This window comes from Myzus persicae, unplaced genomic scaffold, assembly GCF_001856785.1.
Source record: "Myzus persicae strain clone G006 unplaced genomic scaffold, MPER_G0061.0, whole genome shotgun sequence".
Lineage (NCBI taxonomy): Eukaryota > Metazoa > Arthropoda > Insecta > Hemiptera > Aphididae > Myzus > Myzus persicae.
In genome coordinates, this window is record NW_019103981.1 from 45,186 (window position 1) to 61,962 (window position 16,777).

Here is a 16,777-nt window from a genome sequence, read left to right on the forward strand (position 1 = left end):
TATTATATATCAAACACATCATTATTTTTACAAATAATGAAAGAATGTAATCGTTCTTGGAAATGTCGGCATTATTGCCGATTATTTTTATAGTTTATATATGTAATAGATATGATAACACGTAAATTGTATTATGAAACATAAAATATTGTTTCGTTATTGAGAGTGACTAATACGTTATAGAGAATGAATTGTCTAATGGGTTATATAGCAAACCAACCATTATTATGTAATGTTTACGTTATATAGAGTTTTTCGTTGTAAAGAGTTTCGTTATAAAGAGTTTTCACTGTATTTTGATTAATTTTGACATTGCTGTAATATGTATGTATTTGATATATATGGCTGATATTTTGTATACGATACTGACATTAAATGTAATCCTATATTGTTTTATATTTGTGAAACTAATTGATTAACAATTATAAAATGACATAATTTTCTGATTTTTAATTTGACTAAAAATACTGAACGGAATACCCAATATAGTAGGGCATGCCGTCCGGTAGGTCACATACTAAACAAATACCGTATAATCTAATAAAAAAAATAGTTTTTTGGGGGGGGGGGGGGGGGTGAGCTTCGACCAGAAGCCTCTCGTGGGTGTGCTATAAAAATAATCTATACAGTTTAAAAAATGTATTCACTTGTCAGATGATTCAATATTTATCCAACTTTGAAATTCAATATCTGCTTCATAACCTTCGTCACCCGAGATAAAATCATCATCATCATCAATTTGCAGCCATTCAGCTTTGCCTGCTGTTTCTGACTCCAACAGCTATTTGAAAATTTAGAATACACATAACTATACAATATATGAAACTAAAACACTTATTAAATAAAAATATAGTCAAAATATACCTTGGTTAATGATTGATCAGTTGTTAGAGAATTTAAAGTTTGTCGATTATAAGATACTGTAGCACACTTTATTAAGGAGCTACAAACTTGTTTAATTCCGATGTGTCCTTTAGATAAAGCTTCAATCAACAAATCTTTAATGTGAGAATCCAATGTAACTATACACAAATATGATGGTAAAAATAATTAATAATATATTAGAAGCAATAACTTGTTTAGATATCCAAAAACCAGGACTTTGCATCCAAATTAACCAAATGCCATTGAAGTACCCAAAATAATGACAATACTTGTGAAAAAACTTCATAGCAGAAAATGAAACCGTTGAATACCCACTTACAATATGGAAAAATCATTTGGTTTTATTATTTATTTATTGTATTTAAATAAAATATTTTTTTTTCTAAATTTGAATGTAATAATATATTTTTATCAAATTTTAAATGTTTATGTTTTCTTAGAATAGATGAGTTGCTGGCTGATAGTACCCAGTGTGGTGAGTTAATCTAAGTCAATAATTCAATTATTAAATAATGAATTAAAAAACGGTCTTAAAAATTGCAAAATGGTAGGACACGTGCCATAAAAATTGTATAAAGAACACAGTGTGCCGTGATTAAAAAAAGTTTGAAAGCCTCAGAATAAAACACAAAAATAAATATGAGACAGTCATATCTAGACTCACACCTTACCACTGGAAAACACATACCAGAGTTTAAATTTAGGTAGTTGGTACCCAAAATATTTAAAAGGGTATCAATATTTATTTTCAATATTCAATATCAAAGCCTGAGTTCCTTATTTCAGATGCAAAGTCCAATCTAAAATCTTTACTTACTTTTATCCTCAAAAATTGATAAATTCAAGACTAGTAAACATTCAATAAGCTTTAAATTAATAACATTTTTGTCTTCAAGTGTAACTACATTCATACCTGAAAATAATAACAGAAAAAATATGTAATAAACTGAATAGCTAAAAAAAAACAGCACACTCAACTTACCTCCAACACTAATTGGCCTGGTTAATAGTAAAGACACAACAGATAGAAGAGTGTTATAATGATATACAACAGATGAAACTTTTAAATAACTTCTAATTCTAGGACACGTCAATGATAGCCTAGCCAAACATTGAAATAAATCACCCAATCTGGTTATAACACTATTATAATCATGGTACTCATCTACACTCTTGAAAGTCATGTCTTCTCTTAAGAAATCTGACAAAGCTGATAAACTGTATTTAAATTTCAAATTAATTTTCATGGATTGTGGTTTCATTACATAGCCACAAAATAATTCAACTAAATTAAACACGGCAGTTACAATAATATTTAAATCTTCTGCTTGACTATCTGTAATTAAAATTGGAGTAGCTTTAATTTGATTCAAGGTCCACATTTTTGACATGATTTTTGTTTCCAACACATTGCAAGACAATTTCGTAAAAATTGGATCAGTTATTAAAATTTTTAAGTATTTAACTCCATTCAATGAATCAAATTCTGATGTAAAATCTAGAGAAGCTAATAGTATGTTAAATATATTTAACGAAACATTTATTAAAAAACGATCAGAATCGCTCTTAGTTTCCCTGTATGATTTTTCACTAGTTTTAAATACAGGATAAAATATACGAAACAACATAACATGTTGAACATCCTTTATAAATACTGAAGCATTTTTTGACAAATGTAATCCAATTGTATATGATAGTTTAGGGCTTGAACCAGTCAATAATTTTCGAAAAAGTTCAAAAGTAATCCATTTTTGTTCTTTCTTTTTTTTATTTTTTTCATAAGAATTCATACTACTTTCTGAAATGTTTTCACCATCACAACATACCTTACAAGAATTATCTTTGTACGCAACGCCTGTATCTCGATACAGAGTTTTCTCCATCAGTTGTAATATCATGTAACTCTTTTTATAGTCATGGTCACCGACCATTTTCAATAGCTTTGGTAAAATTATAGACAGTGGCACACAACAACATATTCCTATTACTCCAATTGTCTTAGCCAAATAAAACCATAATTCCTTATCCTGACTATCTAAGTTGATCATAAGGCGTATGAGAATCATTGACAATGAAGTAACACAACAATTTTGGCCAGTATCTTGAGATGGAACTAGACTACTTACATATACTTCTCCAAAGAGATTGTCATGATGATGTAACATAGATTTAGTGCAATGTCGATGTCTGATTTTATTACAATGCTGTAAATGTACCATACGTTGTCTTATTTTCTTCATGTTCAATACTAACAAACCAAGTAAATTTACTACAATTTTAACATGGTTAGTGGAAAGTTCTGCATCTTGATCTCGCACACTAAGTATTATTGAAATACATTTTTCAATTAGCCTGCCACGTTGGCAGTCAAGCATTACCCGAATTTGTTTTAAAAAATGGAAATGACTATTATACGAATGACACTCAAATAACATTAATGAGAATAACATTAGAAGTGCACACACAACTCCAAAAAGAATTTTTTGACGACAAGGATATTCTTTTAATTCATTTATTCTTGATTTGTTCATTAGGTTTTCTAAAATTTGCAACAATAGTGGTACAATACCTTCTTGAGTAATTGTTTCACTGATATTTTGATACTGATATAATTTTTTAACGGCCAAAACCATATTGTACAACATTTTTGATTGTATAATGTCATCATCTTTATTGCTGACATCAAACTGAGACATACATATACTATCTAATGAAAATTTCATAACAATAAACGGAACAAACTGATGACTACTTTTTAAATTATATTTTAAAGGGTTCTGTGTACCAAATAATAAAATTTGTGTTAATAAATCTAATACTAATAACTTTATTTGGCTTGGAGTTGAAGTGTGACTGGTTATAGATTTAATATGTTCGTCATAAAAATAACCAGGATACAAATTTCTCCTTTTGGCCAAATTGATTTCTTCATCTTCAGACTCATTATGTTCATCTTCACTTCGTACAATATTTGTAAAGTAATCAAAGTCCATTGGGTTAAATCGAATACGTAGTGTGCTAGGTGACTTCATCATATCTAATGCAGTTTGAGCATCAGATTCGCTTGATTCCTCAACCATTTTTGGTTTATCACCTTCCAATGAATGAGTTTTAATCCTATAAAAAAATATAACATTTTAAAATATTTAAGTTATAAATAATAAATAGAAGGTTAAAAAGAAAATGGCCCAAGAGACGCCCTTTCCTAGTACAATAAGAAAAAAAAAAAAAAGCGGTCTACATTGAGAACCCATCATTATTAGGAGGTACTGTTGATGGACGGTTTTCCCCCCTCAAGTCATTCAAGTCATGTGTTATACTACCTTATTATCAAATTTACTTATTGTACTACTTGTTGTTTAGATAGTAAATATTGCATTAAAAATAAAATAAAATAAAATAATAAATAACATACCTATTTGCTGACACAGAGCTCACTCGGCGAGATCTAGGTATACTAGGACTTGATCTGTCATACATAGCATTGAGTTGAGTTTTTGATTTTGATTTCATACCTTGAAACTGTGTTAACTTTATTAAATCATCAAGTTTCAAATTTGTTTCATCAGTTGGAGAAATATAAGGATTAATCTTTTTAACATCAAAACTTGTTTTACAATCAGCATCATCATTAAATATTGTAAAAACTGATACTAGGACATTAGCCAATTCCTTTAGTTGTTGAACTTCCTAAAATGAACAACATATTATAATTTTATAATTTAATGTATTTTATAAATGAAGTATTATATGAATCTATTATTAAAAAATATTTAAAAAATTCTAAAATTGATCCATACCAATCCTGACAAAAATGTATTTACTATTTATAAAAACATTTTATAAAAATGAATGAATATCTTTTTAAAAAGTCTGAATTTGTCTACAACAGTAGTTAGTAGCAATAAAAGCTGTTTGGAGCTTAAAGGTAATTTATTTCCTTCTTTAATATAAATATTTTAAAACTTTTAAATTTCATAAAAATGTTGTTGATTACTCTGAAGCTGTGTCCTGGCCAAAAAAACATTTATTCGAAACAAATATTTCTGATATTTTCACTAAAAATGTTTTTTATTTCCCATCATAAACAGCGATACTTAATCTAATGGAAGCAAAAAAATGTACCTGGTCTGGAGACGCGGCTTTATAGAACTGATATAATATTATTGAATTTTATAAATATTTATTTGATATAATATAAACAAACAAAATGTTATAACTTTACTTGAGTGCCAAGCAAATGTAAAACGGTTAGACATCTCCATCCTCGTTCAATTAAAATATATTTCTTCAAGCTAGATAAATCTTCTTCACCAGATACAGAACATACATGATCAATATCCAAAAGTAATTGATCTACTATTGCATTGGATACACTAAAAATACAAATTAGTTTATTACAAAATATGCATCTAATATTATTAGTTATTGTTATTTATTATAATACACCCCAACTATTTTAAATTAAAGATATTAATGTAACAGTATTTTTTATACTCGATTTGATGATTCTAAACTATATGCATAATTCCAACTAATTAAAAACAATATTGTGTGGGTAATGCATATACAATAAAAATATGAAATCTCAATAAGTCATAAGCCAAAAATATTCTCTACAACTTAGAAATAAATCCTAGTGACATATCTCATACTACATGTATATATATTAATAAATAGTTTTGTAAGTTGTCAATAAATGCTTATATTTTAGAGACAGAAAATAATTGTTTATTGCATATTATAATTATATAGGTATCTAGCCAGCTAATAACTAGTTAAAATAATAAATCAAATAAAAATTATTATATTGATAGTATTGGAATAACAAGTATTAAAAATAAATAATGATATCATCAATTTCTTAGAAAAAAACTATAACCCTTCCCACAAAAAAATTAAATGTACAATAGGTTCAAAGTCAAAGAAAGAGATTTACTATTATTTAATTACATATGTTTATATTGTTTTTGAATAAAAAAAAAAAACAATAACAATTATTTTTACTTCCAGTCATACTTTTTAAGTATCCAAGAGAGATGTTACTAGATGTATGTTTGGATACTTAATTATACATTGTATAATTAATACATCTAAAATAAGCTTATTTGCATACAAATATGTTGTTGAAGTGTGTATAGTTTGCATGAACCACATAGGTACAAAAATAATCTCTGTACACTCAGTTTATAAATTCCTAAAAAATATTTGCTTGCAAACAAGTTGTTAAATTGTATATAATATATTTACTATTATAAGCAAGAGCGCAATTGGAAAAGTTACTTCCTGTAAAATGATTCCCCCCCCCCCCCAATGATAAAAAATAAATAATAGAATTCATAAATTCAATAAACGACAAATGATAATAAAAATAATAAAATATTTAGAATTGTTGATGAAGTTTTTTAATAGTATAGTATTAATATTATTGTTATAACTTATAACCAAGTTTTGTAGTAATATAATTTTCAATATTAAGGATTGCTGATGCATCAAGTCTTTCCTCTTTCATATTTGATCTTAAGTATGATTTTAATATTTTTAATGATGAAAGACTGTCCAGGAGAAGTTAATACATGATGTACATAATAACATTCTTAACGCAATAAATAATAATGTAAGGATAAACATCAAAAAATTCATGAAAAATAATTATTATTTATTTAAACAAGCATTTTTTGGATACATCAAATGGATTTTAGTTTACGATTCACAATGATTATATCATAACAAACCAGAAATTATTTACCAATAAATGTTATATGTGTAAACTGTAAATATATTTAATTTTTTCTAGTTGGTACCAAAAGGCTAACTTAGTACAGATTAGAAAATTGTACAATTTATTTATCATGTATAAATTGTATTATATTTTACTAAATTAAAAAAAAAATGCCATTTTCCATTACCCCTCTCAAAATACACTCCTGATTATAAAATGTATAATCAGTAGGCCACCAAACTTACATCTTGTTACCATATTTTTTGTTTATGTCAACAACATTTTTTTGTTTTATTTTGACTCACAATGGTGTAAATAAACATGCTTTAATGGATTTGGTTAACTACTGTTTTAAAGTCACTAAATAGTTTGAAAAAAAATGGAATTTGGAAGAAAACTTTAAAAATAATAAAGGTTTTGTCGGTTTTGATTAGTTTTTCAGTTCTCAAATATATTTACATGCAATTAAAACTAGCATAACTAATGCTATGCTACATCATTCTGAAACACAAAGTAGGTACTGACTGACATTGCTGGCTAAATTTTAAAACATAAAAACATAGTTATTAAAATTAAAGTTGGTATTTATGAAAGAGAGTAGTATAAATATTAAATTAATTTAATGACGCAAATTAACTATGGATTTTTTGTAATATTCATAATAATATAATACAACATTTAAGCAGTAAAAATGTAGTAACATAGATATATAGTATGATTTGGCGATCTTTGGACTTTTGATTATTATTTGCAAAAACTTGATAAAAATTACAAAATGTAACAAAATCATTGATTAATTTAACATACTGACAATTTAAATAATGCTGATTCAATAATACTAATTGACCATATCAGTTTATACTTTAAAAATAAAATATCAGTTAATTGAAATATTAATTATTAATAATGGGAAAAATTATCTCTATAATAATTACAGGATGTTAATGTAATTAAAAATAATAGATTCAATACATAACAAGGATAAATCTAATACAAGATTAATTAAAAGAACTAAAATTGATGTATCATTTTCAGCAATCAGTACTTATCAAATGATAATATCTAAAATAAAACATAAATGGGGTCTTCAGTACTGACTTTATAAGCGACTAAAATCAGCCACCCAAAAGCAATGAAGTTCCATGGATGACTTCTTCACTCAAAACTCCTGATTACTTAATAAAATCAGCACTTAATGTAAGTTATTATATCTGTCTTATATAATCTGTATATAGTTATTTACAGATTGTGTAATGTATAATATTATACAATAAACAATATACAAAACAAAGAAAAATATTAAAATAGTATTTTATAGAAATGATAAACTACAAAAGACAAAAAATTGATGATATAATTAAATTAGAAACAATTGTGAATCTGTTTTGATCATTTCAATATTTTGTGTGCAATTTATATTGTGTATTTTTCAAAAAAAAAAATAATAATTCTGAATAACCAATATTTTTTGACAAAAGACAGAGAAATGCTTAATATTTATTATTTTTTTATAATATAATACACTAATCATCGGAAAAATGTATAAGCATGTTGTAAATTAACTTTCTATTTATTCTTAAAAGGGCATATAATGAGAATGACCCTAGACAATTTTATCTTTTCTGATATAGAATGATATATATAAAATTACTAATTATTCCACCATAAAACCACAGATTAAAACTGTTTTTTAATATAAACCATGTTTACTATTTCAAACATACACTACCTAATTTTTAATTAGTTTTATCAACAAACATTTTTTGTAGTAATTCATTTTAAACATGTAATACTGATATAAAAATTATACATCACTAAATCATTGTACTAACAAATACTTTTTTTATTTAATAACATTTAAGTAATTAACACTTATTTAATGGACATTTAATTCATTAATTCATATTCTGTGATCAATATGGCTACTTTCAAGATTGACAAATAGTATTTATTTATGTAAAGAAAATTCTCACTATAGAAGATACTATTAGCTAACTTTGTTTGGAGCATATTAAATTATGGTTAGAGCCAAGGCATTTTAAACGCGTACTACGTGTTATCTAAGCCGTATACTATAAAATTTATAAATATAATATAATCATTAATTTAATGTTAGTCGTTAAAATTATATGTGGTTAATATGAACCATAATTGTCAGTATATTATCACACGCATAACTGGTACCAATAATTTTATCAATTGTGCAACAAAAATACAATGTATAAAATATGTAACCTCTTCAAAGATGTAACATTATAAACAATAGTGAATGATACTCGATCAACTGCACAATTTAACTTCTATGCAAAATAATCAAAGGCAAGATATAATGCATTTGTTTAGGAAAAATCTGTGCTAATATTTATAATCAACAGAACTCTATTTCACTGTTACATACTACATGATAATGGTCTTAAGCTGTACTATAGTAATTTAATCTCTAGTGAGCCATCTGACTTATATTGTTGATAGAAAAAACTATAATTATTAATTGATACTTATTACCCAGTAAACATTTCAGATCTATAAGATGTCCAAAATACATCTATTGGAGTTTTTAGATAGAGCCAATATATTAAAATAGATGTATAAATATATGCTTATAATATGTCTAAGTCAAGTCTAAAAGAGACCACACAAATATATCTATTCATAGACATCTAATATATGTGTATAAAATATAAATATTATAAAATAGATGTGAAAATATCTTCAGATCGCTGAAACTACCTGCTTAGGAAAAAGGTTTATACTGCTTCATCACAGTTTGTTACCATTTGGGGTTCTGCTTATCTCAAACATATATCAATAATCTCGAGATCACTTTAAAATTTTAAACTCCTTAATAAAATATCTTTTCAACAAGCCAAGACTATTCGTTACAAATGCACTATATAGAGAATTTAAAATACTAAACATTCTCTTCATTTTTTGTATGTTTGTACCTTATTGTTTAAGCATAAACACATCGTTATACTACCAAATTATTCCTATTATACTCGTTATAAGCTCATTACTAATTTAATTATTCCTAAATAATAACATGATTGGCACAATCAAGACCTATTATGTATTTGTACATTTTTTTGTTAAATTTAAACCTCAAAACTTTTATCATCTTCATAATTTCAATAAAACTATTATTGCTATTCTTTTTAATATTATGTAGCTAATCATAAGTTTATATATGTACATTAAGGGCTTCATGAATGCCCGTTTTTCGTCAAAAAGTACTGTTTCTAATTTCAATGCTACGTATCGACAATTATCATGATTTTTATTCTGAAAAAATATTCGGGTTCTCCGTAATATGTACAAGAGACAATTGAGTCGCATTTTCAACTGTTCTAACTTAGATTGCAATAAATGTTGTTATAATTTTCAAAAATTGGCAAAATTTCAAATTTCAATATTTAATCAACTATTTTTTTTTTCCGGATAGAACCGACAGCAGAGGAGGGTCAGTTTGTATAATGCTACTCCTCTGCTGCCATCGTTTATTACTGAATAACATTAAAGACATTTAAACACAATACTGTGAAAATGAATATACATAGCGCAAATAATTCAAGTCAGAAATTGTCTTCTGAACTAATCAACTAACTTAAATCATACAAATTTTCCTCGTGCATGTTATGGAAAATTAGAATATTTTTTCAAAATGTAAATCAATGTAATCATTGCTACGTATTGTTTAAATTACAATTGTCGGTTTGATTGCAAAACAAATATTTTTTCTGGATCACAAAATTGTTATATGACACATGTGCGTGCAAGAGCCCTCCGTGCTACTACTATACAGGTTACTACTACTAACAATCATTTTCGACTAATACAACGACAAGGCTGAATGTATAAGAAGTTGCCTATAAAACTTTCCTTACAAATTATAATCCAGTTGTAAGGAGGCCCCTTTAACATTCATTCATTCTTATTATTGTAGATCCACAATATTGTATTGCATGTACTGTTTCTCATTTACCTTGTTCCTTATATTCTTTAAAATTTACAAAATAATATTATTATATATTAATTCATATCATTGTTTACTGTAAATTCTTTTTTCACATATATATATATTGTTTAACTTAAAATCATTAATTTAGTACTGTTATGAACTCTCACTTCCACAAAGCCAATGGCTTGGAAGTGAGCACTAATGTAATTTAAAATGTTTTCTTATAAATTATAAAACTATAGTTGGAAAATAAATAAATATTGATGCCGGATTCTGTAGATATTAAATATCCGATGAGCCTTACATTTTTGAGAACATTAAACAAATTCTAGACAAATATTAAATGTTAATAAATAAAGAGATTTTTTATCAAGATTTATGAATCACTCATTACTTCAAAAACTATTAACATTTTTGAAAACATAAAAAAAATAAATTTTGTATTGTTATCATTTTTTAATTTTTTTAATTTTTTTAATTTGTACGTATATTTTAAAAAGGTTCAGGTGGTAAAATCAATAGGTATTTAATATTACAGTGAATGATATTCAGCAGAACAAATATGTAGATATTATAAACAATAGCTGGTGGAATCAAATAAAATAATAAGTGTATGGCAGCTGTCCATTTAGATAGTCTATAATATTACTGTACTATTTTCTTTGTATTTATGTATAACATATAAATAATTTGTCCAATCCGAATTTGACAATATAATATCGATTTTCCAATAGATTTCTCACTAAATTATATAATCAAATCTCAACTGTAAAATGCAAACCAACTTTCACTAGAAGTCCAGCTTCGAGCCGTGATTCTTACAAAATTATTAACTGTCGTCATCTTTTATACAGTACATTTTTTTTTTGCAATTATATAATAGTGATTGCATTTTACTTAATTCTTAATTATTATTATTATTATTATTTTTTTTATAATTGTGTTCCTTTGTAACCTTGTAGCAGGGCAACTCATTAACTAACTCAGGTGAGTTATTTAGGTCTAATAAATCTATTTAGTATTAAAAAAAATCAGATTGATTTGTCTCTTCAGATGGTCTTTCAAATGTTTAACTCGTTTTACATGAGTTTTATCTGGCCACTTAACTTTTAGGAATAATAAATAAATACCAAAATATAATCATAAAAAATATGATATCTTTATATTAGTATGTTATTTAACCCAGTTAATGTTAACTTGCTTAGTATTATAAATAAAATAAAGTATGTATTTGTATTACTTGATCATTTGTCTAAAACTCAAAACAATCAATATAAACATGCATATGAAAGAATTGAATCATCAACATTTATTAACTTAGGATAATGATTCATTTTATTAATGGTATCTTAATTAGAGTAAATATTTAACTTAAAAGTGTCAACTAAAACCCTAAGATGACAATTGCATTAAACAATTTTAAAACGCACTATTCTTTTTAGAATATTGTGATAAAAATATATGTACTCTTTGGCTTTGGCAAATTTGAAATTAAACATACATTACATGGCGAGTGTACAAATAGTTTACAATTTAAAATTTATACATATTAAAATTAGATTACTTAAACATTCATCAATTAAAATATTTGATATTAAATTTTTACCATTACTGAGAATCCAAAATATAGAAGTTAATATTTATTAAGTATTTAAAAATAAGTTTTGTTTATAGTTTATACAAAAATTATAGTGCACTCAGTAATTAATTTGCCATCAATTATAGGGATATAATATTATAATAAATACATATAACATACCTACCAAGATACAAAAGGCATTAAATATGAATATATGACCTTCAAATAAAATTAGGAATATCTTTAGAATACATTATATAAAATGTTCTACAGTTCATTAAAAATGTTAAAATTATGACATGATAATATAATATTATCACAATTTTTAAGTCATATTTAAAAAAAAAATAGTAAGGTCCAACTGTGTTTGGAAACCACTAACCTACATTTAGACTGTAATAGTCCAATTGTATTTTTTATGCATAGAACCATACAATTGTATAATAATGTAACTAATAATAATTACATAATAATACCTAATATACAAATAAATTTTGTAACATGATATAATATAGAATTTAATACAAATAAATAATGTATTAAATATAATATGTATATTTGCATTCAAATTGTATTAAATTTAAAAAAAATGAAGAAGTCTATTATTTTTATAGGTTCCCACTTATACAATTAAAATATTGTAATCTAAAAATGAAAGTAATAACTGAACAAAGTAATATAACTGATTGCCAAAGATAACTTGTGATTACTAATTATAGCATGTCCAAAACAACATATCACACCCAAAAAAAATGTAAGAAAATATAGAAATAAAAATGATATAATAGGCTTTACAATCCCTATTCCTAAGGACTGTTCTTTTATTTACTTCTATTATAAATTAGGTATAAACAGAATAAAATATCTATATTATTTAAAGCCCATAAATTTTGGTACCAAGACTTACTTAGCTTTTGGAATATCTTCAGGAACTTTTTTTATTGTTTCATGAACAGACAGTATTTCGGATAGCAGTAAATCAAACCATGCAATTTTCTATATTAAAAAAAAAAAATGTATATGGGACAATCCACTTTTATTTTAAGACAATGATTATAATTATAATTAATATTTAATGTCTCCCTATCCAACAAATCCAATAGTGTCTTCGAGAAAGCATTAATTATAATAAAAACTATTTCGTGTGGGTAGGTACTTACAAAATCGTTTTTAAGTTCGTTTCCCACGATGCTGTTGCATTTCAAATAAGCCTCCCAGAAAATATGTATTTTTGACGGTTTTATAGGTATTGAATGATCCATAGGTTTGTAATTATTGAGGAAATCTGTATAATAATAAATAACAGCAAAGTTTAATACTTAGGACCGACAATACAACAAACATGGTGCGCCCACTACGAAAGCCGAACAAACGATACTAAGACGGTTTTAAAAAACATAAAAAAGTAGGACCGGTCTTATAGCCTCTTACGTAACATTATTATAATATATATATATACATTATATTATACAACATACCTACTCGGGACGACCGACGGGACATGGGAAATTATAAAATTCCAGTTATTTGAGCGCACTATCACTCATCGGTCATCACGAGACGAAGGTTTTATCAACACTACCGTCAACCGCCTACAATCACGGAATACTACCGATCCGGATTCCGGAGGACGTCTCGTCCCGCTCTCCCATTATTTTCGACTTAATAAATCGATATTAATATTATTTTGCACGAAATCGATTAATCGACAGCGTTGTATATTGTATTATCGGGATATATTATTAATATGTGATTTTGCGATAACCCGGCAACAGCTTGTAGATGGTCTAATTATTTATATTATTTATATTAAAATAAATACGTAATTGGGACCTTGATGTGGGTACCCCATCTCTCTCTATGTGTATGCCTAATCTGTACAACTGTACAAGACCCGTCACAGGTATATAATCCAATTAGTCGGTATAAAATATTATATAGAATAATTGTATTTCAATATACAGAGTGTAAGTACAGTTTAATGTATAAATTCATAATTTTAGAATTATAACATCTATTGAATTTTTGAACACAATTTTAAAATTAAAACAAATGCGTTACACTTTCTAAATAAATTCCAAAATATATAGGTATCTAAGTCAACTTTATTAAATATACACTATAATCTTTGTTGACTAAAAATATATAGTAAATAATAAATACTGTATCATTACTTATGTCTATTGCAGGATGGGGGATAACCCTCATTTAAAAAATTATATTATAAATTATAATAATATTATAAGTAAACTTTCGAATCCATTACAATTATACGTAGGTACGGTCACGTACGTACTATGGAGATATCTATCGATTATTATACCTAGCTGAATATCAATACTTATATATGGCTTTAGAACAGAGGTCAAAACTAAATACAAAGTACGATGATATAGAAACCTTATATAAGTCAAACCTTGTGGTCAACATGTTTGATACTGAAGTTTAATATTCTGCAATATGCCAATCGGTATATATATATATATATATATATAATATGTAATATGTATGATTATATAGGTAGTATAAATATATAAAAAATAATTTAGGTAGGTAATACAATTTAAATAAACAAAATATAGGCCATCTCATGAAAATAGAGCCACCACGAAGACCCAGAAACCTAACCTAACCCAGAAACCCCGTCGAAAAATATTAAATTGTACAATTTAGTTTAAATTATTTAAGTACCTATATGTAAAACAAGCCAATAATGATCACGTCATCGAGGCTCTTTAATAAAAAATAAATACCTAATGGTTAAATTAAGTAAATAAAAATCTTAAATGTTAAGCTTATAGGTCCGTACCTAGATAAACTATATTTCTTATACCTGAACAGCAGTTAAATGTTACCCTGGATGACTCAGATGACTATGGTGACTGGTGAGTGATGACATTATAGAAGTGTAATATAAATTACCAACGGAAGTCAAAATACAGAGCTCAAGTTCACAATTGAATCTAAATCCCGGTTGTTTACAACAATTGTGCCGCATTACAAATTACAATTATGTGGATCTACAGCTGGGAGGGGCTAAGCTAACGGGCTGTAGCCCCCCTCACAGTATTGTTATTATTAATTTTGTTTTAATATTCATCAGTTTCAACTGTATAGCAAACTAATAATCAAGGACATACATTCATATACCTACGTCTTAACGGATTAACTAGTTATATTATACCTAAAATAAATAAAAAAGAACTCTTAGAAACTGAAAAGCTGTTCAAACATTTTAAAATACCTCACCTAAATGTTTGGCACAGATGTTATATTTTTTAATATTTTAAAAACTAAGTGACTATTATCACTCTATTCACTATTGCTTACACATACCTATATGACCAAACATATTATTCCTTTTCTCAAAAGGCAAAAACAAAAATAATATAATATCGAGTATTCGAGTACCTGCGCCTCTGTATAAATTTCCCTCAATCTATTTTATACGCAACATTGCCTGCCCTATATGGCTATACTTAGTAACTACTTAAAAAATACCTAAATTATGTAATTTTAAAGCAAATCATTCATCATGAAAATAAATATTTTATTAAGATTAATTATCCAACTTTAAGTATGTATAGTACCTTTAATGGTTTATTTCCTACAAATTTATCAGCCCCTCAGTCACCATTTGACGAACTCTGTAGATTCGCTTCTACAGTTTCTGGTAGGTGCTTAACAACAGGCAATTATGCAAAATTATCGCTTATGAGTTATGGTTATCGTTGTTTTGTTAATTTTATTAAATAAGATAAATAATTAAAAAGTAAAAAAAAGAAACGATATTTGTATATTTAAATATACAACAGACAACAATAATTTTGTAATATTCGTAATATTTTATTATTATCGTAAATCATAATACGTCACTTATTGTTATAACATATAACTATCACAGATCAGACAGATAATACCGGATATAAAGCCTAAACATCTTGAACCTTAGTCCATAGGTAATAGAACATAATAAAAAATATATAGAATTATATTCTAAATTCTAATACACCTAATCGCATTAAAATAAAGTAAAAGCACAATAATTACACAAGCACTAACAAGTAACAACAAGCTGTTGTTTTTAAATAAGTCAAGGTAAATAAACACGGATTATAAGTTAAATACTCATAGGTATAGGTATATTAATAAACATATACGTACTCGAATATAAGAATACAAACATTATAAACACGAGAATCAGGAAAACTATAGATACACCACATAAATACATAATATTCCTACCTACGTAATTAAATACCATTGATTTTATAATAAAAAATAATGGTTACGTATTTGTATTGTGCTAATTAGTAATTAGCGGGTACTTAATAATAATATCGATTTTTATGCATGGGTTCATGAACAAAGGTAATTTTATCGATAATAGGTATATAAAAAAGGTATAACTTATATACCTACTATATATTTGTATATATTCATTATAAATTGTACAGAGTGTTTCAGTTTATTGTTCTGCAAAAATATTGAGAATCATCCGAGAGATAATAGTGGAAATATGGAATAAAAAATGTATTTTGCATTGTGCGTTTGCGGGATTTTTAGACTACACGTACTTTAAGAATTGTTTACACAGTATCTATCTCATGTAATGTTAAACTCATTGCAATAA

At 26.1% G+C, this 16,777-nt stretch overlaps 1 protein-coding gene across 3 annotated transcripts in view; it reads right to left on the reverse strand.

Annotated features, from left to right (window-relative positions):
- The window catches only part of LOC111037186 (lysosomal-trafficking regulator), a 27,577-nt gene extending 12,485 nt beyond the window's left edge, over window positions 1–15,092 (reverse strand). The window contains exons 1-9 of one of the 3 annotated variants that reach the window (XM_022319581.1): window positions 13,623–13,763; window positions 13,305–13,429; window positions 13,052–13,140; window positions 5,111–5,261; window positions 4,301–4,575; window positions 1,868–4,002; window positions 1,703–1,798; window positions 865–1,022; window positions 648–781 (exon numbers count right to left, since the gene is read on the reverse strand). In XM_022319581.1, the coding sequence (XP_022175273.1) occupies window positions 648–781; window positions 865–1,022; window positions 1,703–1,798; window positions 1,868–4,002; window positions 4,301–4,575; window positions 5,111–5,261; window positions 13,052–13,140; window positions 13,305–13,429; window positions 13,623–13,647 (3,188 nt within the window). In that variant the 5' untranslated portion in view covers window positions 13,648–13,763. Of the gene's footprint in view, window positions 1–647; window positions 782–864; window positions 1,023–1,702; window positions 1,799–1,867; window positions 4,003–4,300; window positions 4,576–5,110; window positions 5,262–13,051; window positions 13,141–13,304; window positions 13,430–13,622; window positions 13,764–14,977 lie in introns of those variants that run through there. The other 2 variants (XM_022319580.1, XM_022319582.1) reach the window with 2 other exon arrangements.
- Window positions 15,093–16,777: the final 1,685 nt, after the last annotated feature.